General features: G+C 50.0%; 1 protein-coding gene across 1 annotated transcript in view; it reads right to left on the bottom strand.

Annotated features, from left to right (window-relative positions):
• The window catches only part of msi2b (musashi RNA-binding protein 2b), a 621,264-nt gene that overhangs the window by 30,966 nt on the left and 564,920 nt on the right, over positions 1-25,378 (bottom strand). The window contains exon 14 of the mRNA XM_070856987.1: positions 9,085-9,261. Coding sequence (XP_070713088.1) covers positions 9,085-9,261 — 177 coding nt within the window. The remainder of the gene's footprint in view (positions 1-9,084; positions 9,262-25,378) is intronic.

Raw genomic sequence — 25,378 nt, forward strand, 5'->3', positions numbered from 1 at the left:
CTGCCACGGGGAGTGGTTGAGGCGAATAGTATCGATGTATTTAAGGGGAAACTGGACAAACACTACAGTGCCTATCTCCGCTTTGAATATATTCAATGACCCAGCCTCCGCAGCTCTCTGGGACAGAGAATTCCAAAGATTCACAACTCTCTGAGAGAAGAAATTCCTCCTCATCTCCGTTTTAAATGGGCGGTTCCTTATTCTGAGACTATGCCCCCTCGTTCTAGATTCTCCCACGAGGAGTGTTGCCAATAAACCAATGAGTTCTTTGCAGCAAATGTGTAGTCGTGAATTCTTGAGCAAAGAACCCGTGAAGCAGATACACGACAGGGGCCACCTCGCAGAGCAACAGCCAGTGGGAGGCATGGTCCAGGCCGGGTGCTTGGATCCAAGGTTGCCAGGATAGTATGCAGGTACAGCAGGTGATCAGGAAGGCCAATGGTATCTTGGCCTTTATTGCGAAGGGGGTAGAGTATAAAAGCAGGGAAGTCTTGCTACAGCTATACAGGGTATTGGTGAGGCCACACCTGGAATACTGCGTGCAGTTTTGGTTTCCATATTTACGAAAGGATATACTTGCTTTGGAGGCAGTTCAGAGAAGGTTCACTAGGGTTGATTCCGGGGATGAGGAGGTTGACTTATGAGGAAAGGTTGAGTAGGTTGGGCCTCTACTCATTGGAATTCAGAAGAATGAGAGGTGATCTTATCGAAACGTATAAGATTATGAGGGGGCTCGACAGGGTGGATGCAGAGAGGATGTTTCCACTGATGGGGGAGACTAGAACTAGAGGGCATGATCTTGGAATAAGGGGCCGCCCATTTAAAACAGAGATGAGGAGAAATTTCTTCTCTCAGAGGGTTGTAAATCTGTGGAATTCACTGCCTCAGAGAGCTGTGCAAACTGGGACATTGAATAAATTTAAAACGGAAATAGACAGTTTCTTGAACGATAAGGGGATAAGGGGTTATGGGGAGCGGGCAGGGAAGTGGAGCTGAGTCCATGATCGGATCAGCCATGATCTTATTGAATGGCGGAGCAGGCTCGAGGGGCCGTATGGCCTACTCCTGCTCCTATTTCTTATGTTCTTATTCCTGGAAGTTGACCAGTAACTGTCCCACCCCAGTCAAAAAAGCAGCCCCCCCCCACCCCATATCTTCAATATTTCTAAAACGAATAAATGGGAAATGTTCAAAGAAAATGAAAAACAAAATGGCCTATTTATTTGAACTGCCCCCACGATCTTTCTCCTGGTTTTGCTCACTGCGGTGCCCTGGAGATTGATGTGTCATTCCTCGAGACTCCGGGGCAATCCTGGAGGGTTGGCAACCCAACTTGGATCCCACAGTCATGTTTCACATCGGATTACACGGATATACGACACAGAAACAGGCCATTCGGCCCAACCAGTCCATGCCGGCGTTTATGCTCCACTCGATCCTCCTCCCGTCTTTCCTCATCTAAATCTATCAGCATAACCCTCTATTCCCTTCTCCTTCATGTGTTTATCCATCCTCCCCTTAAATGCTTCGATACTATTCGCCTCAGTCACTCCCCGTGGTAGAGAGTTCCACATTCTCTCCGCTCTCTGGGTAAAGAAGTTTCTTCTGAATTCCCGATTGGGTTTCTTGGTGACTATCTTATATTGATGGCCTCTAGTTATGCTCTTCCCCACAAGTGGAAACACTCTCTCTGTATCCACTCTCTCAAAACCTTTCATCATTTTAAAGACCTCTATTAGGTCACCCCTCAGCCTTCTATTTTCAAGAGAAATGAGGCCCAGCCGGTCCATCCTTCATTGATATGTATACCCTCGCATTTCGAATCATGGGCATGGCAACCTGGAGATGCCACACAGTCCTCAAACCAGAACTCTCGCCCAGTGAGCGCGCCGATAAAATGGACAAGAACATGGGGCCAAAATACATTTGAGATATAAGTGAGCTGTTTCTCTGATCTGATTGGGCAACCGTTATCGGGGGTCTTTGATAGTATAGGAAATAGGAGGAGTAGGCCATACGGCCACTCGAGCCTCCTCCAGGCCTAGACCCGGCACTCGGTGCCCAAACCCTCCCTCCCTCCCTCTGCACCCCCCCCCCGCCCCGCCCCCCGAGGCATTCTACGACACAAGTTACAGGTCAATGTGGAGCAAAATAAAATTTTTCTATTACTACTAGGGGGAATCAAGGGCGAGAAAGCAGGAATGGGGTACTGAAGTTGCATGTTCAGCCATGAACTCACTGAATAGTGGTGCAGGCTCGAAGGGTCGAATGGCCTACTCTTGCACCTATTTTCTATGTTTTTTCTAAAAGCCCTCACCGCATGTACACAAGGTCATTCTCTCAAAGACCCACATATCCCTCCGCATGTAGCACGTCGGAGAAAATAAGACAGACAAGACAAAAGCTCCCACAACATAGCCAATACAATTCTGTCCCGCATGAAGCAAATGTTGGTTTTGTTTGGCAAAGACAAAATGTGTTTGTTTTTTTGCGTGGAATAAATGAAATTATAATCAACATCAATTCAAGTTAAGTTTTCAGAGCATGTGTATCCTTTCTCTGCGGCCCGTACTGAGGGTTCTGAATGAGTGCAGCAATAACATCCTCTCCCACCACCTCCCGATGGCCAAGAGGCTTTCATCAGTTGCCCAGGAGGCTGGTTATCTAGGTCGTGTGTCGGTTATTCTCTACAACACCCTGTTGGGAGATGCAGCTGCACAGAGAGCTAGCAGGCAGCCTCTGGACTCGGGACCATCCACTTTTTTTATTGCCCAGACTTAAGCTCCTCTTTTGTTTTGTTTGCTGACACGAGCGGCAGTGAGGGTGGGGCGGAGACTCGGGGGGCTGTTATGCTGACGCGTCCCTCAGTCCGTGAGAAAAATATCCTGTTCAAGTTAACCTACAAGTTGCTTTCCAGCTTGGGTTCCATCCGCTCCAGCTCACGGCCATCTGAGCCCCGGCTGGCACCATTGGGCCTAATCAACAGATTCAAAATGGAGCCTGTTGCTATACCGACGCTTTGAGTGAGCCGTTGTGATCCCAGCAGCACGGTTTTTAAAATTAGTTCACGGGATGTGGGCATCGTTGGCAGGGCCGGCATTTATTAGAACATAAGATCTTAAGAAATAGGAGCAGGAGTAGGCCATTTGGCCCCTCGAGCCTGCTCTGCCATTCAATAAGACCATGGCTGATCTGATCTTGGGCTCAGCTCCACTTCCCCGCCCGCTCCCCATAACCCTTCACTCCCGTAATGTTCAAAAATCTGTCTATCTCCACCTTAAATATATTTAATGACCCAGCCTCCACAGCTCTCTGGGGCAGAGATTTTCACAGATTCTCGATCCTCAAGAGAAGAAATTTCTCCTCATCTCAGTTCTAAATGGGCGACCCCTTATTCTGAAACTATGCCCCCTAGTTCTAGATTCCCCCACGAGGGGAAACATCCTCTCTGCCTCTACCCTGTTGAGCCCCCTCAGTATCTTATATGTTTCGATAAGATCATCTCTCAGTTTTTCTAAACTTCATTGAGTATAGGCCCAACCTGCTTAACCTTTCTTCATAAGCCAACCCCTTCCTTCATCTCAGGAATCAACCTCGTGCCCATCCCCAGTTGCCCTCGAGAAGTGGTGAGCCACCTTCTGTTGTGCTACTTTTGTTACAACTGAGTGGTTCGCTGGGCCATTTCAGGAGGGGCAGTTAGGAATCAACCACGTTGCTGTGGGTCTGGAGTCACATATAGGCCAGACCGGGTAAGGGCGGCAGATTTCCTTCCCTGAATCATCATAGGCAGTCTCTCGGAATCGAGGAAGATTTGCTTCCCCTCTTAAAATGAGTCCTTAGGTGGCTGAACAGACCAATACGAGAGGCACAGTCCCTGTCACAGGTGGGACAGATAGTCGTTGAGGTCTTTCCGCTGCCTGCGTTTAATTTCTGCACGCTCTCGGCGATGAGACTCGAGGTGCTTAGGTGATATCGAGGGATACTGATGAACCAGTTGGGTATTTCCGACAATCCGGTAATCTCCTGATCACCATCACTGACGCCAGCTTTTTTTCATTCCAGATTTATTTCATTAACTGAATTTGAATTCCCCCAACCGCTGGTTGTAGTGTCACAGAGCCATGCAAACGAGGAAGGCCCTAGGCCTGAGCCCTGATCCACGCTAAGTTAGCCGGCCTCAGTTGGAGGCGGCAATGGAGCACCACCGTTGGCCAATGACGGGAATGTTCAGTTGGGGTTCATACCCCTAATCCCGGCTCGCTCCTTTGCCCGTGCATGGGGGCGTCAGTGGAGAACGGGTCTCTGCTTCTCACTGATGGCCTCCCTGCGGATGATTAGGCTGCCCACGTTCCCTGTCCTGGGGCGAGGTGGTCTGGTGTCGCTGTGGTGTTTCACGAATCAGAAAAGGAAAACAAAACAGGAAAGCGAGGTCTTGAGCAACAGTGCCCTTGCCAGCCTCCGCCAATGGTGCCTGTGGATGGCGAAGGGAACATCAGGCACAATGCCCCCCTCTCTCCTGATTGTGTCCTTCTCGTTCTGTCCTGGTGCACTTTCGTCTGACTGGGGACGAGGCCAACAAGCTGGAGAAACGCGAGCCTTGAAAGGAGGCAGCGGAGGGATGATCTTACCGAGGTATTCAAGGTCGCAAACAGCTCGGAAAAAGGTCATTTAAGTTAAATTGCCAAAGGGGATGCAGAGTTACAGGTTCAAACTAGTAAGAGGCAGATTTACGACTCGTATCAGAGGAAGTTCTTCACGCAAGCAGTGAGCCCCTGGGCAGAGCAGTGGAGGCGGAAACTCTGGGGTTGTTTCAAGAACAATCGGATGTTGCAATGGGAGGGTGGGTGGGGAAGTGTTGGATCTTTATGGATGTATTCAGACTGGCTGAATGGGTCTCCTGACCCGTAACTAATCTGCTTGTATCAGGGGGGCGGGAATGTGGGGTGTGTGTGTGTGTGTGTGTGTGTGTAGGTGTGTGTGTGGGGTGTGTTTGTGTATGGGTGTGTGTGTAGGTGTGTGTGTGAGTGTGTGCGAGTGCGTCTGGGGGTGGGGGTGTGCGTGTGGGGGGGGTGTGTGTGTGGGGGGTATGATATGTGTGTGTCTAGGTGTGTGTGTGTGTGTGGGTGTGTGTGTGGGGGGGGGTGGTTGTGTGTGTGTGTCTCTAGGTGTGTGTGTGTGTGTGTGTGTGTAGGTGTGTGTGTGTGGGTGTGTGTGTGTGTGGGTGTGTGTGTGTGTGTGGGTGTGTGTGTAGGTGTGTGTGTGTAGGTGTGTGTATAGGTGTATGGGTGTGTGTGTGTAGGTGTGTGTGTGTGTTTAGGTGTATATGGGTGTGTATGTGTGGGTGTGTGTGTGTGGGTGTGGGTGTATGTGTGTGTGTGTGGGTGGGGGTGTGTGTGTGTGGGGGTGTGTGTGGGTGTATGTGTGTGTGTAGGTGTGTGGGGTTGTGTGTGTGTGTGGGTGTATGTGTGTGTGTAGTTGTGTGTGGGTGTGTATGAGTGGGTGTGTGTGTGTGGGGGTGTATGTGTGTGTGTAGGTGTGTGTGGGTGTGTATGAGTGTGTATGTGTGTGTGGGTGTATGTGGGGGTGTGTGTGTGTGGGTGTATGTGTGTGTGTAGTTGTGTGAGAGTATGTATGTGTGGGTGTGTGTGTGGATGTAGGTGTGTGTGGGTGTGTATGAGTGTGTGCGTGTGGGTGTATGTGGGGGTGTGTGTGTGGGTGTATGTGTGTGTGTAGGTGTGTGGGTGTGTGTGTGTGTGGGTGTATGTGTGTGTGTAGTTGTGTGAGAGTATGTATGTGTGGGTGTGTGTGTGGGTGTAGGTGTGTGTGAGCGTTTGGTTCACAGCTTGGTGAAGCCCAGTATTGTAGCTCCCACTCATGTCAAAAATCGAGCTGCCACTGCCCAGTTATCACCAAGGTTTACATCAAGTTGGTGATACCAAAGCAGTGATCTCATAAGTGCCAAATCATTTGGGGTTCTCAAAGAATGAGGGAGAGGGGAAGATCGGGCAACCATCAGTCCTGTGAGAGCCTCAGACACAAATAACTTGTGCTACAAGTTCAGAACTGATTCTGATTCTGACGAAGAGTCATCGACCTGAAACGTTAATTCTGTTTCTCTCTCCACAGTTGCTGAGTGTTGCCAGCATTTTCTCTTCATATAACCAACTTGCTCTGGTGTTGCTGTTCTCGATACCGCAGGCCTCTCCCAAATCCGGTTTTGAAGCAGTAATCTCTAATGGAGAGAAATGACTTCACCTACACCCCACCCCCACAACAGCACTTCTTCACCAGTCCAGTAATTGCTTACTGTGGGGATGGCTTTCATTGTTTTAATTTGTTCCTGGGATGTGGGCGTTGCTGGCAAGGCCGGAATTATTGCCCATCCCTAATCGCCCCCTCGAGAAGGTGGTGGTGAGCCGCCTTCTTGAACCGCTGCAATCCGTGTGGAGAAGGTGCTGTCGGGGAGGGAGTTCCAGGATTTTGACCCAGCGACGAAGAAGGAACGGCCGATATATTTCCAAATGAGGATGATGCACGTGACTTGGAGCGGGGAACGTGGAGCTGGTGGTGTTCCCATGCGTCTGCTGCCCTTGTCCTTCTAGGCGGTAGAGGTTGTGGGTTTGGGAGGCGCTGGGTTGCCTTTAGCAGAACCCTCGGCGCCCCCCCACCCATCTCTAGATATTCCCTCCGCCCTGTGTGCAAACCAATGCTGCTGGGTAAAGGGGTAATTGACGGTGCAGCCGATGTAGGAGGTTACAGGGCTGTCGGGTGGCATCGAGTGCTGGCGTTCGAACCGAGTCTCGTGCCCATAATTTAACCACATTAGGTTTCTGATGAAGAACCAACTGTGAGGAGGGCCGGGGGCAGGAGGGGAGGAGCGAGCTCAGTGGAAGCACCTCCAAATACAGAGATTTTTTAATTTTTTTTATTCGTTGCCAATCTTTCCAATTCTTTGTCAAATCACAAATGCCAGAGGTCACCTTGCACACATCAAGGATCACTCTGCGCCAATGCTCTTAGCCAAAAGGCCTGGAGCCCAAGCACCGTTCCTGGAAGTACTGCAATACTTCCTTCGTGCCATGGAGGTGGATGGGTCAGGCCCCCCCACACACCTCCGTGGAGGTGGATGGGTCAGGCCCCCCACCCACCTCCTATTTCCAAAAAGCATAGGAGAACCACCTTCCTGATCCAGGGAGAACCACGTTGGGGTCATGGTTACTCCCCTGTCAGGTCAGTTACGCATGATCTTAGCCAAAAGGCCAAATACAGAGATAATGTTAAAATAAAATAAATGAGTGGGTTTGAGCTGGAGAGCACGAAATCCTCTCCCCAGTGTTGGCCCCTGCAGCACTGCCAGTGGGTCAGGACTGTGGGCACAATGCCCGCTCTCCCTCCTGGCAATGGTGCACGGCAGGGCGTGGAAGAGAGGAGTAAAATGGAAGGTGAGGCAGTCAGGAGAAATATATCTTCAATAGAGAGACAAGGAACGACACAGATCACACACGGCACCATGAGAGGTTCTTAAAAGTTTGCAGCAGAGCTAACAAAAAAAAAAAGGAACAGGTCAACCCTGCATTTTTGTACTCTATAAAATCACAACACGATTTGCCTTTCTGAAATAACGGGACCGCTCACAATATCTGTTGATAAATTTTACAAGAGCGCGAAAATTACTCTGAGGAGAGAGAGATGCCGCTTAATATTCCACACACGCACCAGCTTTATATACAAGTATAAATAATAACATTTCCGTGTTAAACTGACCAATCGCGCGCTGTTTTTTGATGGAGTGTAGTTGTAATGTACGCACCTGTGGGCATGCTCTCGGGCTTGTGGAGCTGTGGCACTGTGAGCGACTCAACGAGTGAGTGTGCAGGTACGGCAAGTGATCAGGAAGGCCAATGGAATGGTGGCCTTTATTGCAAGGGGGATGGAGTATAAAAGCAGAGAAGTCCTGCTACCACAGCACAGGGTGTCGGTGAGGCCACACCTGGAGTACTGCGTGCAGTTTTGGTCTCTGTATTTAAGGAAGGATATACTTGCATTGGAGGCTGTTCATAGAAGGTTCACTGGGTTGATTCTGGAGATGAGGGGGTTGACTTATGAAGATAGGTTGAGTAGGTTGGGCCTATACATTGGAGTTCAGAAGAATGAGAGGTGATCTTATCAAAACATATAAGATAATGAGAGGGCTCGACAAGGTGGATGGAGAGAGGATATTTCCACTCATAGGGGAAACTAAATCTAGGGGACATAGTCTCAGATAAGGGGCCGCCCATTTAAAACTGAGATGAGGAGGAATTTCTTCTCTCAGAGGGTTGTAAATCTGTGGAATTCTCTGCCCCAGAGAGCTGTGGAGGCTGGGTCATTGAATATATTTAAGGCAGAGATAGACAGATTTGTGAGCGATAAGGGAATAAGGGGTTATGGGGAGGGGGCAGGGAAGTGGAGCTGAGTCCATGGTCAGATCAGCCATGATCTTATTGAATGGCGGAGCAGGCTCGAGGGGTCAAATGGCTGACTCCTGCTCCTATTTCTTATGTCCTTACGTGATGTTCACAAGGCTCAATAAAACCCCAATTAATTGAGTTCCGGTTCTCCACGATGAGGTGTGCAGTTGTGAGCCTGGTGGGTGAACTGGTAGGGTTCAGTTTGATTGTTAAACCTCGCTCATAAACCAGCCAGTTCTTTACAGCAAATGTTTAGCCGTGAATTCTTAAGCAAATAACCCATGAAGCAAACAACACGACAGCGGTGAAACAACTTTGTGCTCGAGTGAAAAAGACAAACATAATTGTGGACATCCCATCCCCACTGCCCCCCCCTACCCCCCCCACCCATCCCCCCCACCCCACCGCCATTCGGTGAATGAAGCAAGCATGCAGACTTGGCCTCATGGTTCCACGGCGTGTTGTCTTGTTTTTCAATGCAAGAGGAAACACTTGATCCCCCGACCCGCCGACCACCCACCCACCCCTCCTCCCCCTGCCCCCTCCCCCACCCCACCACCTCCCCACCCCCACCCCCTGCCCCCATCCCCTCCCCCACCCCCACCACCAAAGGAAATGAACGTGTAGCACAAACCTGGGTTCTTAAACTGATCCGGGTTGGATAGATGGTGCAGGGAGGGGCTGCTCGCTGAGGGAGCGTGCTCACTGCGCAGCATCTGGGCGGCCCGCAGTCCGACCGAGCCGTAGTCCGCAAACGAGAAGGAGGCCCGCTGGTCGCCGGGCGTGGAATAGAAACCGTAATCGGGAAACCCTAGGAGACACAGGGGACCTTTAATCATTGTTGCAACCGGCGCAGAATCACCACAGGGCCAAGTACCGTGACCCACATCAATCACAATCGAGAAAACAGCAAGGCTGAGCGCCCTGAGCGTTTAAGCAGAGTACAGGCACAAGGACACACAGTAGGCCCAAACCACCGAGAGTGTAGAAGCATAGGCCGTTCACACAGAGAGTTATAGAGACTGCCCGCTAAAGACATTATTATTCCCTGTCATTTGCCAATTTTCTCTGAATACGGCATTCTACTGAACATGAATTCAACTGCATCATATTTCCTTCAACTGCACACCACCAAAGTTTTTCTGCTTTTTTAAATTTCGGCTCAGGTCCACCTTAAAAAAAGATCCCCGCTGAATAGATTCAAAGGCAATTTGTTTTTTATCCCGTCAATTCTGGATCAAGCTCAGGGTTTTTGTTTGCAGTGCCTGCCTTTATCTCCCAGTCAAGTGGCAACAGAAATCAGCGACTGACAAGCGAGTGATTTCCCCCAAGCTGGAAGGGCCTGTGGAATGAGGGGGGATGTTGGGAATGTCGTTCCTGGTGGGGGTCGGAGCGAGAGAGTCGGGCTTTCTCTCGCAGCGGGCGTTTTTGCCACGGGCTGCGTGTCGCGGGTGGTGTCCCGCTCGTGGGCCCGCGCGGCAAGATACGCGGCCACACACGCCAGCAGGAGAGGCCAAAGCTCCACCATCCTTGCTCGGCCTGTAAGCCGGTGGCACGGGTTTACCCGTCCCTTATTGTCCCAGCCCGATTGTCATGGCGGCTTCTGCCCGCTTCACCAGTTTACCGCCCGTAATGTACTCACTGGTGAGCATGCTCAGAGGTTGGTGGAGCTGTTGCATTGTGAGTGGCCTAGCCAGTCACGTGATGTTCACATGACTCAATAAAACCCCAGCCAGTTGGGTCTAGGCCATCCACGATGAGGTATGCAGTTGTGAGCCGAGTGGATGAACTGGTAATGTGTCGTGTGTGATTGTTAAACCTTGTCACTCGCTGCTGATCGTGAGCAGGAATCCTGGCTTTGTCCCATTCCACCACCACCACCACCGTCCCTCGTCCTGAAGCATAAAGACCAATCGTAGCACCCCCAAACTTCTGCCCTGCCCCAAGATCTGTTCACGTGGTGCAGACTAAGCAATCAAACCTAGAAGCCTTCTGTTCTGCACGGCCTAGTGCCACACCATGCAGGGCATGCAATCCAGTGGGCCATTGTGTCAGTCCACTCCAGCACCAGTCACTCAGAGGGTTGTGAGTTGGAGTCGGAGGGTTGGAATTCTCTACCCCAGAGGTTCACGGATGCGTACTTGTTGAGTATCTTCAAGACTGAGATCGATAGATTCTTGGACACTAAGGGAAATCAAGGGATATAGGAGAAAGTGGATTTGAGGGTGAAGATCAGCCATGATCTTATTGAATGGTGGAGCAAGGCTCGAGGGGGCCGTATGGCCTGCTCCTTATATTTGCTATGTCCTGATGCACTTATATAATAAGAGAGCCTGAGATTGACCTGGAGTTGAGAAGGAAGGCAGTTCTGGTGCGGGTTCTCTGAGCTGATGTTTAAATCACATTCACCCATAACCCCAGGAGAGACTAACCAATCCTCCGCTACCCATCAGTGCTTTCAGTGTCAATCTAAAGGTTTTCTTCCCCAACAGGTAGCGTGTAAAATCCAACAGTAAGGGTGAAGTAATTCCCGCCGCCGTTTCCTGGTCACCCTGCGAGGGATTCCTGCAACACCTCAGCTAGTTGCCCCTGCCCCAGCCCCACTCTTCCCCTCCCCTAAGTTCCCAGCAATGCAGGTTCGAAATTTGACAGCACATGCCGAATTATATATTTTTGAAATGAGGTCATTAGTTCCTTTTTGGACATCGGTCGGAGTTGCTGGGTACAGAGAAGTCGCTAAGGTCAGTAGAAGTTGCGCGGGGCCAGCTGACAGTTTTGAATCCTGCTCTGTAATGCGCCGGAGAGCAATGGCAGCAAAATGGCGATGGCTCTCTCAGCGCAGGAAGTATGTGGGGAGATGGGGAGGTGACTGTAATGTATGCACCTTGTGAGGGTTTGTAGCCCTGTTGACGCCTGCAATTTCTGCGGTCTGGGAAGAGTCCGTGTTCCATGTTTTTATCGAAGGGGCTGCTCCTCAAATTCTGGTTGCACTTCAGTCCCACACTCCTGATCTTTGGGCACCCTGTGCGGAGGGGAGCGGGTAGGTCCGAGGGCCTCCTCGTAGGACTGCTCCTGGGCACGGCCAAGGGGCTCATCAGCCGGTCCAGGCAGCAGGCGGTCATTCAGCCCGACTGCCTGCCTCTCTTCCGCGGTTACATCCGAGCCTGGGTGTCCCTCAAGATGGAGCACGCGGTGTCCACCGGTACGCTTGCGGCCTTCCGCGAGAGGTGGGCGCCGGAGGGACTGGAGTGCATCGCCACCCCCGGCAACCAAATTTTAATTTGATTTAAGGTTACGGTAAAAAGTTAATTTGTTTATTTGTCGGATTTTAGTGGCCGCTGAATGGAGTGGGGAGGGGGGCTGGGAGGTGGGGTTGGGGGGTGGGTGGGTTGTGGGGGAAGGGAGGGCTGGGGGTGGGGCTGGGAGATGGGGGGGCTGGGGTTGGGGATGGGGGGGGGGCCGGGGGTGGGTGAGGTGGGGTGGGGGCTGGGGTGGGTGTGTGCCAGGGCAGTCAGAAGCTCTGCCACAATTCTGGTGACACAGTGCCCCGTGGCAGCTGTCTGATTATTCCTGCTCTTTCCCAGTGACATATTTCCCTTCTAGCATTTATCCAATTCTCCTTCGAAAGTTACCATTGAATCTGCCGCTCCTTCAGGGCAGCATGTTCCCGATCACAACAACTCGCTGCGGAAAAAAAGTGATTCCACACGTCGCCTCTGGTTCTTTTCCCAATCATTGACACTATTTTGAAGAAGAGCAGGGGAGTTATCCCCGGTGTCCTGGGCCAATATTTATCCCTCAATCAGCATAACAAAAACAGATTATCTGGTCATTATCGCAGTGCTGTTGGTGGGAGCTTGCTGTGCGCAAGTTGGCTGCCGCGTTTTCGACATTACACTTCACAAGTACTTCATGGGCTGTAAAGCTCTTTGCGTTGTCCTGAGGTTATGAAAGGCGCTATATAAATGGAGGTCTCTGAATATATTCAAGGCTGAGATAGATAGATATTTGGAGTCTAGGGGAATCAAGGAAAGTGAGGATCGGGCGGGAAAGTGGAGTTGAGGTAGAAGATCAGCCATGATCTTATTGCATGGCGGAACAGGCTCGAGGGGCCGAATGGCTTACTCCCTCTCCTAATTCTTATAAGGATTTTTTTTTCCTTTTCAATCTCCTTAAATGTGTGTCCTCTGGTTACCAACCCTTCTGTCAGTGGAAACAATATCTCCTTATATACTCAAATCAAAACTCTTCCCGGTTTTGAACACCTCTATCAAATCTCCTCTTAACCTTCTCTGCTCTAAGGAGAACAACCCCAGCTTCTCCCGTCTCTCTATGTAACTGAATCCCTCATCCTTGGAAACGTTCTAGTAAATCTCCTCTGCACCCTCTCTAAAGCCTTCACATCTTTCCTACAGTGTGGTGCCCAGAATTGAATATTAATCCACTCCAGGGACTTGAGAGCACAAAAAAAAATCTAGGCTGACACTCCAGTGCAGTGCTGACTGAGGGAGTGCTGCACTGTCGGAGGTGCCGTCTTTCAGATGAGACATTATCCCCGGTGTCCTGGGGCCAATATTTATCCCTCAATCAACGTAACAAAAAAACCCAGATGATCTGGTCATTATCACATTGCTGTGTGTGGGAGCTTGCTGTGCGCAAATTGGCTGCCGTGTTTCCCACATTACAACAGTGACTACACGGCAAGAGTACTTCATTGGCTGTAAAGCGCTTTGAGACGTCCGGTGGTCGTGAAAGGCGCTATATAAATGCAAGTCTTCCTTTAAATCTCCTGCGCACCCTCTCTAAGGCCTTGACATCCTTCCTAAGGTGTGGTGCCCAGAATTGAACACAATATTAACGTGTTGCTGTCTTCATTCAGTCTCTCTCTCCAACACAATTTGTTCCCCAGCTCCCTTAGTTGCTTTTTTTTTACAAAATGTATATTTTTGGCTCCCGTAATCTCTTTGTCAATTTCTAATCAAGAGTCATGTCTTCCATGTTATTGCTAATCAGGCCTGGCTGATTGCAAGATAATAGCAGCACAGATCGAGTTCTGTTATTTATTACTTGCAGAATTGGTTCAGCTCGACTCTTTAAAAAAAAACCCAGACCCATTTTGGCGAGAGCTTCTTCACAATTACGGGGTCACCGCACAAAAACGGATGCAACCAGCTCATCTTTAATCATTATGAAAGGCTGCCGTGCTTTTAATCCGTCTCTGGTGCGAGTGTTAATGGCTTGGTGTCCTTGGGAGTTCGAACGGTTCTCTGGGCATGTTGCTAATTAGGCGAGTAAGGAGTGATTCAAAGTCTCTCATGTTACTAATTAAGATCCTTAACAACAAACAAATGTCAAGTCTGTCCTGTCCTCTCCTGTCCTCCTGTCCCCCTCCCCTGTGCCTGGGCCTTTACTCACTCCACCTGATTCCATGTCCTCTGGTTACCGACCCTTCAACCACTGCAGTCTCTTCTTACTTGCCCAACCGAAAACCCACAGTGCCAGGCCAGTGTCTCAGTGGGCAGCAGCCTCGCCTCGCGAGTCGGAAGGTCGTGGGTTCAAGTCCCACTCCAGAGATTTGAGCACAAAAAAAATCCAGCTGACGCTCCCAGTGCAGTGCTGAGGGAGCACCGCAGTGTCGGAGGTGCCGCCTTTCGGATGAGACGTTAAACCTGCTCTCTCAGGTGGATGGAAAAGATCCCACGGCACTATTTCGAAGAAGAGCAGGGGGAGTTATCCCCGGTGTCCTGGGGCCAATATTTATCCCTCAACCAACATAACCAAAAAAACCCAGATGATCTGGGTCATAATCACATTGCTGTGTGTGGGAGCTTGCTGTGCGCAATATGGCTGCCGCCTTTCCCACATTACAACAGTGATTACACTCCAAAATTACTTCATTGGCGGTAAAGCGCTTTGAGACGTCCGGTGGTTGCGAAAGGCGCAATATAAATCAAAGTCTTTCTTTCTTCATGATGTTGACACACCTTTTATCAATTCTCCTCTCCGAGCAGAACAATCGCTAGCCTGGCGGGGTGTGTGGAGGGAGGGGGGGGGGGGGGTCAGAGAGGAATGTTCCAGTGTTTTTTCCCCCCTTATTGGCTCTGGGCTTTTTTTCTCTGGAGATCACATGGCTGTGGAAGTGGGTCAGGGAGAAGGTGTGTGGGGCAGGTTTCATGGTTTTTCCCTGCCCGCCTGTATCGTGTAACATAAGAACATAAGAAATAGGAGCAGGAGTAGGCCATTTGGCCCCTCGAGCCTGCTCCACCATTTAATATCATGGCTGATCAGATCATGGGCTCAGCTCCACTTCCCTGACCGCTCCCCATAACCCTTCACTCCCTTAACATTCAAAAATCTGTCTATCTCCACCTTAAATATATTCAATGACCCAGCCTCCACAGCTCTCTGGGGCAGAGAATTCCACAGATCTACGACCCTCTGAGAAGAAATTTCTCCTCATCTCAGTTCTAAATGGGCGATCCCTTATTCTGAAACTATGCCCCCTAGAACTAGATTCCCCCACGAGGGGAAACATCCCCTCTGCATCTACCTTGTCGAGCCCCCTCAGTATCTTATACGTTTCAATAAGATCACCTCTCAGTCATCTAAACTCCTATGAGTACAGGTCCAACCGGCTCAACCTTTCTCCCCCTCCTGCCCGCTCATCTTAGGAACCAACCTAGTGAACCTTCTCTGAACAGCCTCCAATGCAAGTATATCCCTCCTTAAATATGGAGACCAGAACTGTACGCAGTACTCCAGGTGTGGTCTCACCAATACCCTGGGTTGTAGCAGGACTTCTCTGCTTTTATACTACATATGCACCCATCTAAAACTCGACACTCTCCAAGCTAACTGAGCCACGGAAACTTGTTATTATGTCGAGCTGTCAAACAATCTCGCAGGCAGCATGAGAATAGGATGGAGACACAAACAACTTTAAGTGTCTCAGCGGGAAGCTGCAAGCCATTTTTCCTTTATTTATATATATATATATATATTTTAAAAAATAGGGCAAATATTTGGATATGTCGAGTTGCGTGGGAGTTTGTTGGTAATTGAGACACCACAATATCAGACAACTTACACATTGCTTTGACAAAATCCAAACATAAAAGTTACTTTTTCAAACCCGCTGTATCTTCTGAGCAATTTTTCTTACCCTGAGGGAATTGACGCGAGGTTGAAAGGGATATTATCTTCTGTGTGAATCTGATGCCTCCGTTCTTTTTTAACTCTCTAATGTTTTCTCTCTGTTTTTTCCAACCCCCACCGCTCTGCACCCTGACACCCTGCACCCTGACACTCTCCTGCACCCTGACACTCTGCACCCTGACACTCTGCACCCTGACACCCTGCGCCCTGACCCCTGACACCCTGCGCCCTGAAACTCTGCGCCGTGACACTCTGCGCGCCCTGACACCCTGCGCGCCCTGACACACTGCGCCCTGACACCCTGCACCCTGACACTCTGCACCCTGACACTCTGCACCCTGACACCCTGCGCCCTGACACCCTGCGCGCCCTGACACCCTGCCGCCCTGACACCCTGCGCGCCCTGACACCCTGCGCGCCCTGACACCCTGCGCCCTGACACCCTGCGCCCTGACATCCTGACACCCTGCATCCTGACAGGGCCCACACTGACAGGGCCCACACTGCAGCCTGACAGGGCCCGCACTGACAGGGCCCACACTGCAGCCTGACAGGGCCCACACTGCAGCCTGACAGGGCCCGCACTGAAAGGGCCCACAATGCACACTGAGTGGTTCCACATCATAATATAATATCCCGCAAGGTCCTCTACCATGGTGCAATACTCTCTAAGCTCCTACCTCATTCTGCGTTGACCCATGACATGAAAAGAAGCAGCCACTGTCAAGAGCTATTTAAAAACTCCATATATAATATAAACAATGCTGATGTGTGTCAGCGAGTTACTGGCAGTAATCCCGTTGCCAGACAGACGCCATCCCCTCTGTGATCCCCCCTGGGAACAGGAGATTAAATTACTGCCTCAGACTCACTGCTCACTGCATTTGATATTTTTTATTTGGCACAGTCTGTGAATTTCCTGTTTCCTAGTTCACTCGTTTGGATCCAGTTAACAGAAAGGATAAATCATTATTGTGGTGGGTTCTTTTACCGATAATGTACACCCTCTCAGTTAACTACAGGACTCAATTAAAACAGGGTCGCTGATCAAACAATAAATAGCGTGATCACTTAATCTGGCCCCTCAGGTTGGATTACAGCTCCAACGTAACTCTATGCTGTTGACTATAGTTTGGAACGATCAGAAACTGGGATAAGGGGGTGGGGAAGGAGCTTGGGGTGGTGAGAGGGAGCAGGTCAGACCTATCAGGGAGAACAGACTAATTGGGCCTAATGGATTGTCATTTTTTAGATTCCTCCCTCAGCAGTGAATTTTCTTCTGGAATGGGTCCTCTCGCCCACTGCGTGGGTCAAGCTGTTTGCTGACCTGATGCGGAGGAGCCAAGGGCCAAAGATCAAGTGCAGACAGCGGCAGTGTTGCGGGAAGGGTTGTCGGGAGAGCCGGGAGCCCCACACCGAAGCGCGGGCAGTCTGCAGGGCCCGGAGCTGGGGACTCCCCAGGCCCTGGGAACCGGGGCTGTGCGTTTCTCCGAGGCGTGGGAGCGATCTCAGGTCAGTCAGAGAAGCCCACGACCATGCAGGCAGCTTAGAGAGCCGAAAGTGAGCGCTCCCGGCCTGGGAACCAGGTTGTATTCCATCGGACATACGGCACAGAAACAGGCCATTCGGCCCAACCAGTCCATGCCGGTGTTTATGCTCCGCTCGAGCCTCCTCCCGTCTTTCCTCATCTAACTCGATCAGCACAACCCTCTATTCCCTTCTCCCTCATGTGTTTATCCAGCTTCCCCTTAAATGCATCGATACTATTCGCCTCAACCACTCCCTGTGGCAGCGAGTTCCACATTCTCACCACTCTCTGGGTGAAGAAGTTTCTCCTGAATCCCTTAATGGATTTATTACTGACTATCTTATAGTGATGGCCTCTGGTTTTATTCTTTCCCACAAGTGGAAACACTCTCTCGGTGTCTACTTTATCGAAACATTATTTGCTTGTCATCTTGACATTTGATATAAGTTATATAAAAAAAACCTTCTCCTTGAGAAATAGCTACTGTGTTTTTTAACAAAGGAATGGTTTGCTTCGCGACTTCAGAGGCCATTGAGTTAAGTACATAAAGAAAGACTTGCATTTCTATAGCGCCTTTCACGACCACCGGATGGCTCAAAGTGCTTTCCAGCCAAATCAAATACCTTTTGAAGTGTAGTCACTGTTGTAATGTAGGAAACACAGCAGCCAATTTGTGCACAGCAAGCTCCCACAAACAGCAATGTGATAATGACCAGATAATCTGTTTTTGTTATGTTGATTGAGGGATAAATATTGGCCCCAGGACACCGAGGATAACTCCCCTGCTCTTCTTCGAAATAGTGCCATGGGATCTTTTACATCCACCTGAGAGAGCAAACGGGGCCTCGGTTTAACGTCTCATCCGAAAGACGGCACCTCCGACAGTGCAGCACTCCCTCAGCACTGCACTGGGAGTGTCAGCCTAGATTTTTGTGCTGAAGTCCCTGGAGTGGGACTTGAACCCACAACCTTCTGACTCAGAGGCGAGAGTGGCACCCACTGAGCCACGGCTGACAAAAAAAAACACGTGTGGGGCTGGAGTCACGTGTAGTCCAGACTGGGTAGTCAAGGGATATGGGGAGCAGATGGGGAAGTGGAGTTGTGGCCGGGATCAGATCAGCCATGATCTTATTGAATGGCGGAGCAGGCTCGAGGGGGCCAAATGGCTGACTCCTGCTCCTATTTCTTATGTCCTTATGGGTAGGGGCAACAGGTTCCCTTTTCTGACGGCCATTGACGAACCAATTGCGGGGGGGGGGGGCGGCGGGGGGGTTTAACAATAGCCATCAGCTTTCGTGTATCCATACCAGTGAAATCCTCCAACCATGGCTCTGTAGGTGAAAGGCGTTATATGGTAGAAAGGTATATTTATATATGGATAATAAACCGAATCAGTTGGACACGCAATCTATTTATTTTGTGCTCTGTAATGAACCCTATGCTACCATTGCCACGGCTAACTGAATTTACATCAAATGTTTACACCAGTTTTGACAGCCCGCTCATTAATATTAATGACTAATCTGCAACAAACGCTTGCATTATTTTTAGACCTCTCTAATTGGGTAGTCATTGCTCATTTGCAAACCAAATGAGACGATCTCCGTAGCCATGGAAACAGGACCGCAGTCTCCTTGCTAACAGTTGCCTGGGATCGCCCATTTAAAAAGGCCATCGCTCTGCAGATCCACGAGGATCTCATAGCGCTTTGCCTAATCATCATCATAGGCAGTCCCTCAAAATCGAGGAAGACTTGCCTCCACTCTAAAAGTGAGTTCTCAGGTGACTGAACAGTCCAATACGGGAATTACAGTCCCTGTCACAGGTGGGACAGACAGTGGTTGGAGGAAAGGGCGGGTGGGGAGTCTGGTTTGCCGCACGCTCCTTCCGCTGCCTGCGCTTGGTTTCTGCGCGCTCTCGGCGACGAGACTCGAGGTGCTCAGCGCCCTCCCGGATGCTCTTCCTCCACTTAGGGCGGTCTTTGGCCAGGGACTCCCAGGTGTCGGTGGGGATGTTGCATTTTATCAGGGAGGCTTTGAGGGTGTCCTTGAAACGTTTCCTCTGCCGTGTAGGAGATCCAAGTAGAGCGCTTGCTTTGCGGGTCTTGTGTCGGGCACGCAGTACAGATAGGGGCCACTGATTTGCAGAATCTACAGCCTTCCCACCCGCCTCGGGTAGATTGTTCTCCAGTGCAAGGAAGTTCCATCTTCCAGGGACTCTCGTAAGGCACTGCTGATAGCACATGCCTTGTTAACCCAAGGTATTTAGCGATAGGGGACAAAGGCAGATATATGGAGTAAGGTCGCAGATCAACCACGATCTCATTGAATGGCTGAACAGGCGCGAGGGGCTGAATGGCCTCCTCCTGTTCCTATGCTGGGATTGTTCTCCTTAGAGCAGAGAAGGTTAGGGTGGGGGGGGGGTGATTCAATAGTGCTGTTCTATATCATGACGGGGTTTTGATCGAGTAGATACGGAGAAACGGTTTCCACTGACAAGGAGGGTCAGTAACCTCAGGACACAGCTTTAAGGTCATTGCCAGAGGGGAGCCAAGGAGAATTATTTTTTACACAGCAAGTTATGATGATCTGGAATGCGCTGCCTGAAAGGGCGGTGGAAGCAGAATACACAGTAATTTTCAAAAGGGAATTGGATAAGTATTTGAAAAGGAAAAGAAATTGCAGGTCTATTGGGAAAGAGAAAGAAAGACTTGCATTTATATAGCGCCTTTCAGGACCACCGGACGCCTCAAAGCGCTTTGCAGCCAATGAAGTACTTTTTGGAGTGTAGTCACTGTCGTAATGTGAGAAACGCGGCTGCCAATTTGCGCACAGCAAGCTCCCACAAACAGCAACGTGTTAACGACCCAGAGAATCTGTTTTTTTGTTATGTTGATTAAGGGATAAATATTGGGAGGCAGGGGAGTGGGACTAATTGGATCTCTCTTTCAAAGAGCCGGCACAGGCACAATGGGCCGAATGGCCTCCTTCTGTGCTGTATCATTCTATGATGTCATAACAATGATTTGCGAACAGCGACCGAGACAGTCATTAATTTCAAACTGGGAAAAATAGCGATTTCATAAACAGAACTGTCGTTTGCATTCTGAGTGTGCAGGAGTAATTGTACCTTTGACCTCAGGGATGAAATTGAGCAGATGTTTGCAAGGAATGGGCATAAAGAAGAATGGCAAAACATTTTTGCATGAAGATGCTGTCCCTTTAAAAATTCTACCGTTGCGAGATCACTGAGGCTTTGACTGAAGTGCAAGAGGAAGGCAAGAGCAGATGTCAGGCAGGACCTGCTGTTGGTGAGGGAGAGGGAGAGAGAGAGAGAGAGAGAGAGAGAGAGAGAGAGAAAGCGAAAGAAAGCGAGAGAGAGAGGGAAAGAAAGAGAGAGAGAGAGAGAAAGAAAGAGAGAGAGAGAAAGAAAGAGAGAGAGAGAAAGAAAAGAGAATGAAAGAATGAAAGAAAAGGAAGAAAATAATTTGCATTTATATAGCACCTTTCACAACATCAGGACGTCCCAAAGTGCTTTACAGCCAATGAAGTACTTTTGAAGTGTAGTCACTGTTGCACTAGTGCAACCAATTTGCGCACAGCAAGCTCCCACAAACACCAAGCTGATAATGACCAGATTAAGGGATTTGGCAGATGGAGTATAATGTTGGAAAGTGTGAGGTCATGCACTTTGACAGAAAAAATCAAAGAGTAAGTTATTATTTAAATGGAGAAAGATTGCAAAATGCCGCAGTACAGCGGGACCTGGGGGTACTTGTGCATGAAACACAAAAGGATAGTATGCAGGTACAGCAAGTGATCAGGAAGGCCAATGGAATCTTGGCCTTTATTGCAAAGGGGATGGAGTATAAAAGCAGGGAAGTCTTGCTACAGCTATACATGGTATTGGTGAGGCCACACCTGGAATACTGCGTGCAGTTTTGGTTTCCATATTTACAAAAGGATATACTTGCTGTGGAGGCAGTTCAGAGAAGGGTCACTAGGTTGATTCTGGGGATGAGGGGGTTGACTTATGAGGAAAGGTTGAGTAGGTTGGGCCTCTACTCATTGGAATTCAGAAGAATGAGACGTGATCTTATCGAAATGTATAAGATTATGAGGGGGGGCTTGATGAGGTGGATGCAGAGAGGAGGTTTCCACTGGTGGGGGAGACTAGAACTAGAGGGCACGGTCTTAGAAGAAGGGGCCGCCCATTTAAAACTGAGATGAGGAGAAATTTCTTCTCTCAGAGGATTGTAAATCTGTGGAATTTGCTGCCTCAGAGAGCTGTGGAAGCTGGTACATTGAATAAATTTAAGATGGAAATAGATAGTTTCTTAAACGATAAGGGGATAAGGGGTTACAGGGAGTGGGCGGGGAAGTGGAGCTGAGTCCATGATCGGATCAGCCATGATCTGATTTAATGGCGGAGCAGGCTCGAGGGGCCGTATGGCCTACTCCCGCTCCTATTTCTTGTGTTCTTAAGTAGATAATCTGTTTTTTTTTTAGAAATGATGTTGGTCGAGTGATAAATATTGGCCAGGACACTGGGGATACCTCCCCTGCTCTTCCTCCAATAATGGCCTGTGGGACCTTTTACATCATGAGAACAGACGGGGAATTCGGTCTCATCCGAAAGGACGGCCTGTGTAAAGCTGCACGGAGGGTCCCCCCCCCCCAGCAGCAACGTTACCCCACCCCCCCACAAACCCTGAGGCAGACTGGCGCTAGCTCAGTAACCCACACTCCCCGACACAGTCCCGTCACACGCTTGCCCGGGGACATCTTTTGCTCGTAGCACTCGCACCTTTTTAATGGAGCAAAGAGAACCTCATTCAAATGAGGTTCCCTGCCATTTGTAAAGTCACACAGAGAGGGGGCAGGAATCTTGTACTCAATGGTATCCCTGCCCACACAGTCTCAGATATAATCACACACTACTCACGGCTTCATCAATAACAGAGATACCAAAGGAAGCAGATTGTATGTAGCATGCCCCTCACTACAACACTGATATTCCCTCACCTGTCACAGTAAACACACTGTTTGTAGCTCCCTCATTAAAGCAGGAAATATATCAAAACGCTTTCTCTAGAGCATGCCCCCTGTCTCACAACCAAAACCATTCCGAATGCTCTAGCTGGTTTTCCAGCAACGTATAACAGTAGGCGTGCGATATATTCCCGCCGCATCCACTGGGACGGTGGAAAAACTACCCAAGCTGAACATTTTTTTTAAATTCACTCGTGGGATGTGGGTGTTGCTGACTGGGCCGGCATTTATTGCCCATCCCTAATTGCCCCTCGAGAAGGTGGTGGTGAGCCAGCGCCTTGAACCGCTGCAGTCCGTGTGGTGAAGGTGCTCCCACAGTGCTGTTAGGGGAGGGAGTTCCAGGATTGTGAGCCAGCGACGATGAAGGAACGGCCGATATATTTCCAAGTCAGGATGGTGTGTGACTTGCAGGTGGCGGTGTTCCCATGCACCTGCTGCCCTTGTCCTTCCAGACGGTAGAGGTCGTGGGTTTGGGAGGCGCTGCCTAAGAAGCCTTGGCGAGTTGCTGCAGTGCATCTTGTGGATGGTGCACATAGTTACAGATTCTGTCCGTCCCAAGTGCTTTGAGCTGTCTAACGGCAGGGTGAGGTGTGGGTTGTTACAGGCCTGTCACTGGGAGGGGTGGGGGGGGGGGGGGCGCGGGGGGGGCTGGTGGGACTGATGAGGGCAGTTTGAGGCCCGTTCGAAGTATCAGAGACCCAGCACATTGGCACCACCCCAGAGCGGATCGCTGAAGTGTGGTCCTTCCCTTCATACATTAGTACCAACAGATTTAAATAAACTAAAAGGCACTGCTCTGCACATCATGCTCCCAAGGACAGTCAAGAAGTGAAGGATGTCGGCTGAGACCAGGCCTGGTTTGTTGCGATGGAGCAGCTAGGAAAGATCGGAGATGCAATCTCAGAATCCCAGGGATGGTTTTGCACAGTTATCGGCAAGCCAGCATGAGAAACAGCTTGGGTTCAATCTCACTCACACTTCCTCCCTTCAAAACATATCTAACGTTTTTTTAGAAGCTCTTTCAACATTTCAAAACATTTTTTTATTGAATGCTTGCTCCCAGCCTTTTTAATCTGCATTCTCCAGTGTGGTTACTGAGGTCGCAGGTCACTATTTGAGTCATCATCATCATCATAGACGGTCCCTCAAACGAGGATGACTTGCTTCCACACCAAAAGGGAGAAGTTCACAGATGTTTCAGTGAAGGACCCGATGTTCCAGTCCTGAACTCCAGGGGTGGAAGATGCCTGTGCGTGGATTGTTTTAACGTGGGGTGGCCGTTGCACACCAGCCACCACACGGGCTCGACAGAGCTAGGCCTTGGTCCAGTGGCAAGGGTTAACCAGGACGACTGGAGACCTGCTCTGCTGCACGGGCCTAGAGCGCACACATATCGCAGTGTGGGCTGGCCCGTGCTACCCCTGGGCCCGTGCTGCCCCTGGGCCCTCGCCTCTTCTGTGCCCCGCACCCTCATTTGCCATACCTCCGCCCCTCATTTGAGTAGAAACATTGAAAATAGGTGCAGGAGTAGGCCATTCGGCCCTTCGAGCCTGCACCACCATTCAATAAGATCATGGCTGATCATTCACCTCAGTACCCCTTTCCTGCTTTCTCCCCATACCCCTTGATCCCTTTAGCCATAAGGGCCATATCCAACTCCCTCTTGAATATATCCAATGAACTGGCATCAACAACTCTCTGCGGTAGGGAATTCCACAGGTTAACAAATCTCTGAGTGAAGAAGTTTCTCCTCATCTCGGTCCTAAATGGCTTACCCCTTATCCTTAGACTGTGTCCCCTGGTTCTGGACTTCCCCAACATCGGAAACATTCTTCCTGCATCTAACCTGTCCAGTCCCGTCAGAATTTTATATGTTTCTATGAGATCCCCTCTCATTCTTCTAAACTCCAGTGAATACAGGCCCAGTCGATCCAGTCTCTCCTCATATGTCAGTCCAGCCATCCCGGGAATCAGTCTGGTGAACCTTCGCTGCACTCCCTCGATAGCAAGAACGTCCTTCCTCAGATTAGGAGACCAAAACTGAACACAATATTCCAGGTGAGGCCTCATCAAGGCCCTGTGCAACTGCAGTAAGACGTCCCTGCTCCTATACTCAAATCCCCTAGCTATAAAGGCCAACATACCATTTGCCTTCTTCACCGCCTGCTGTACCTGCATGCCAACTTTCAATGACTGATGTACCATGACACCCGGGTCTCGTTGCGCCTCCCCTTTTCCTAATCTGCCGCCACTCAAGTAATATTCTGCCTTCGTGTTTTTGCCCCCAAAGTGGATAACCTCACATTTATCCACATTATACTGCATCTGCCATGCATTTGCCCACTGATTCCCGGGATGGCTGGGCTGACATATGAGGAGAGATTGGATCGACTAGGCCTGTATTCACTGGAGTTTAGAAGGATGAGAGGGGATCTCATGGAAACATATAAAATTCTGACGGGACTGGACAGGTTAGATGCAGGAAGCATGTTCCCGATGTTGGGGAAGTCCAGAACTAGGGGACACAGTCTAAGGATAAGGGGCAGGCCATTTAGGACTGAGACGAGGAGAAACTTCTTCACTCTGAGAGTTGTTAACCTGTGGAATTCCCGACCGCAGAGAGTTGTTGATGCCAGTTCGTTAGATATATTCAAGAGGGAGTTAGATATGGCCCTTATGGCTAAAGGGATCAAGGGGTATGGAGAGAAAGCAGGAAAGGGGTACTGAGGTGAATGATCAGCCATGATCTTATTGAATGGCGGTGCAGGCTCGAAGGGCCGAATGGCCTACTCCTGCACCTATTTTCTATGTTTCTATATTCCCGATTTCTCCCCATACCCCTCAATTATGTTTGATAACGCACCTGTGAAGCACCTCAAGACGTTTTACTATGTTAAAGGTGCGATATTATTGTCCTTTTCTACACACCCAGTCCCCCAGAGTAGATGACCCTCTCCCAGTGCCCCGACGAGTCATCGCGACGAGCGGCGTGCAGCAATCGTCCCGTCCAGAAGCCTGCTCGTACCCCTCCCCCACCGACCAACCAGCCTGACCGAGATCGGCAACTGATTGCTCGGACAACGGGGAGATTGATTACCAGTGTACCAACACCGTGCCGCATTGATCCACCGAGAGAAGGGATTCCAATATGTGCGTGTGGCTGGTTGGGGGGGGGGGGGGGCGAGGGGGGGAGT

Source organism: Pristiophorus japonicus, chromosome 16, assembly GCF_044704955.1.
Source record: "Pristiophorus japonicus isolate sPriJap1 chromosome 16, sPriJap1.hap1, whole genome shotgun sequence".
NCBI classification, from domain to species: domain Eukaryota; kingdom Metazoa; phylum Chordata; class Chondrichthyes; family Pristiophoridae; genus Pristiophorus; species Pristiophorus japonicus.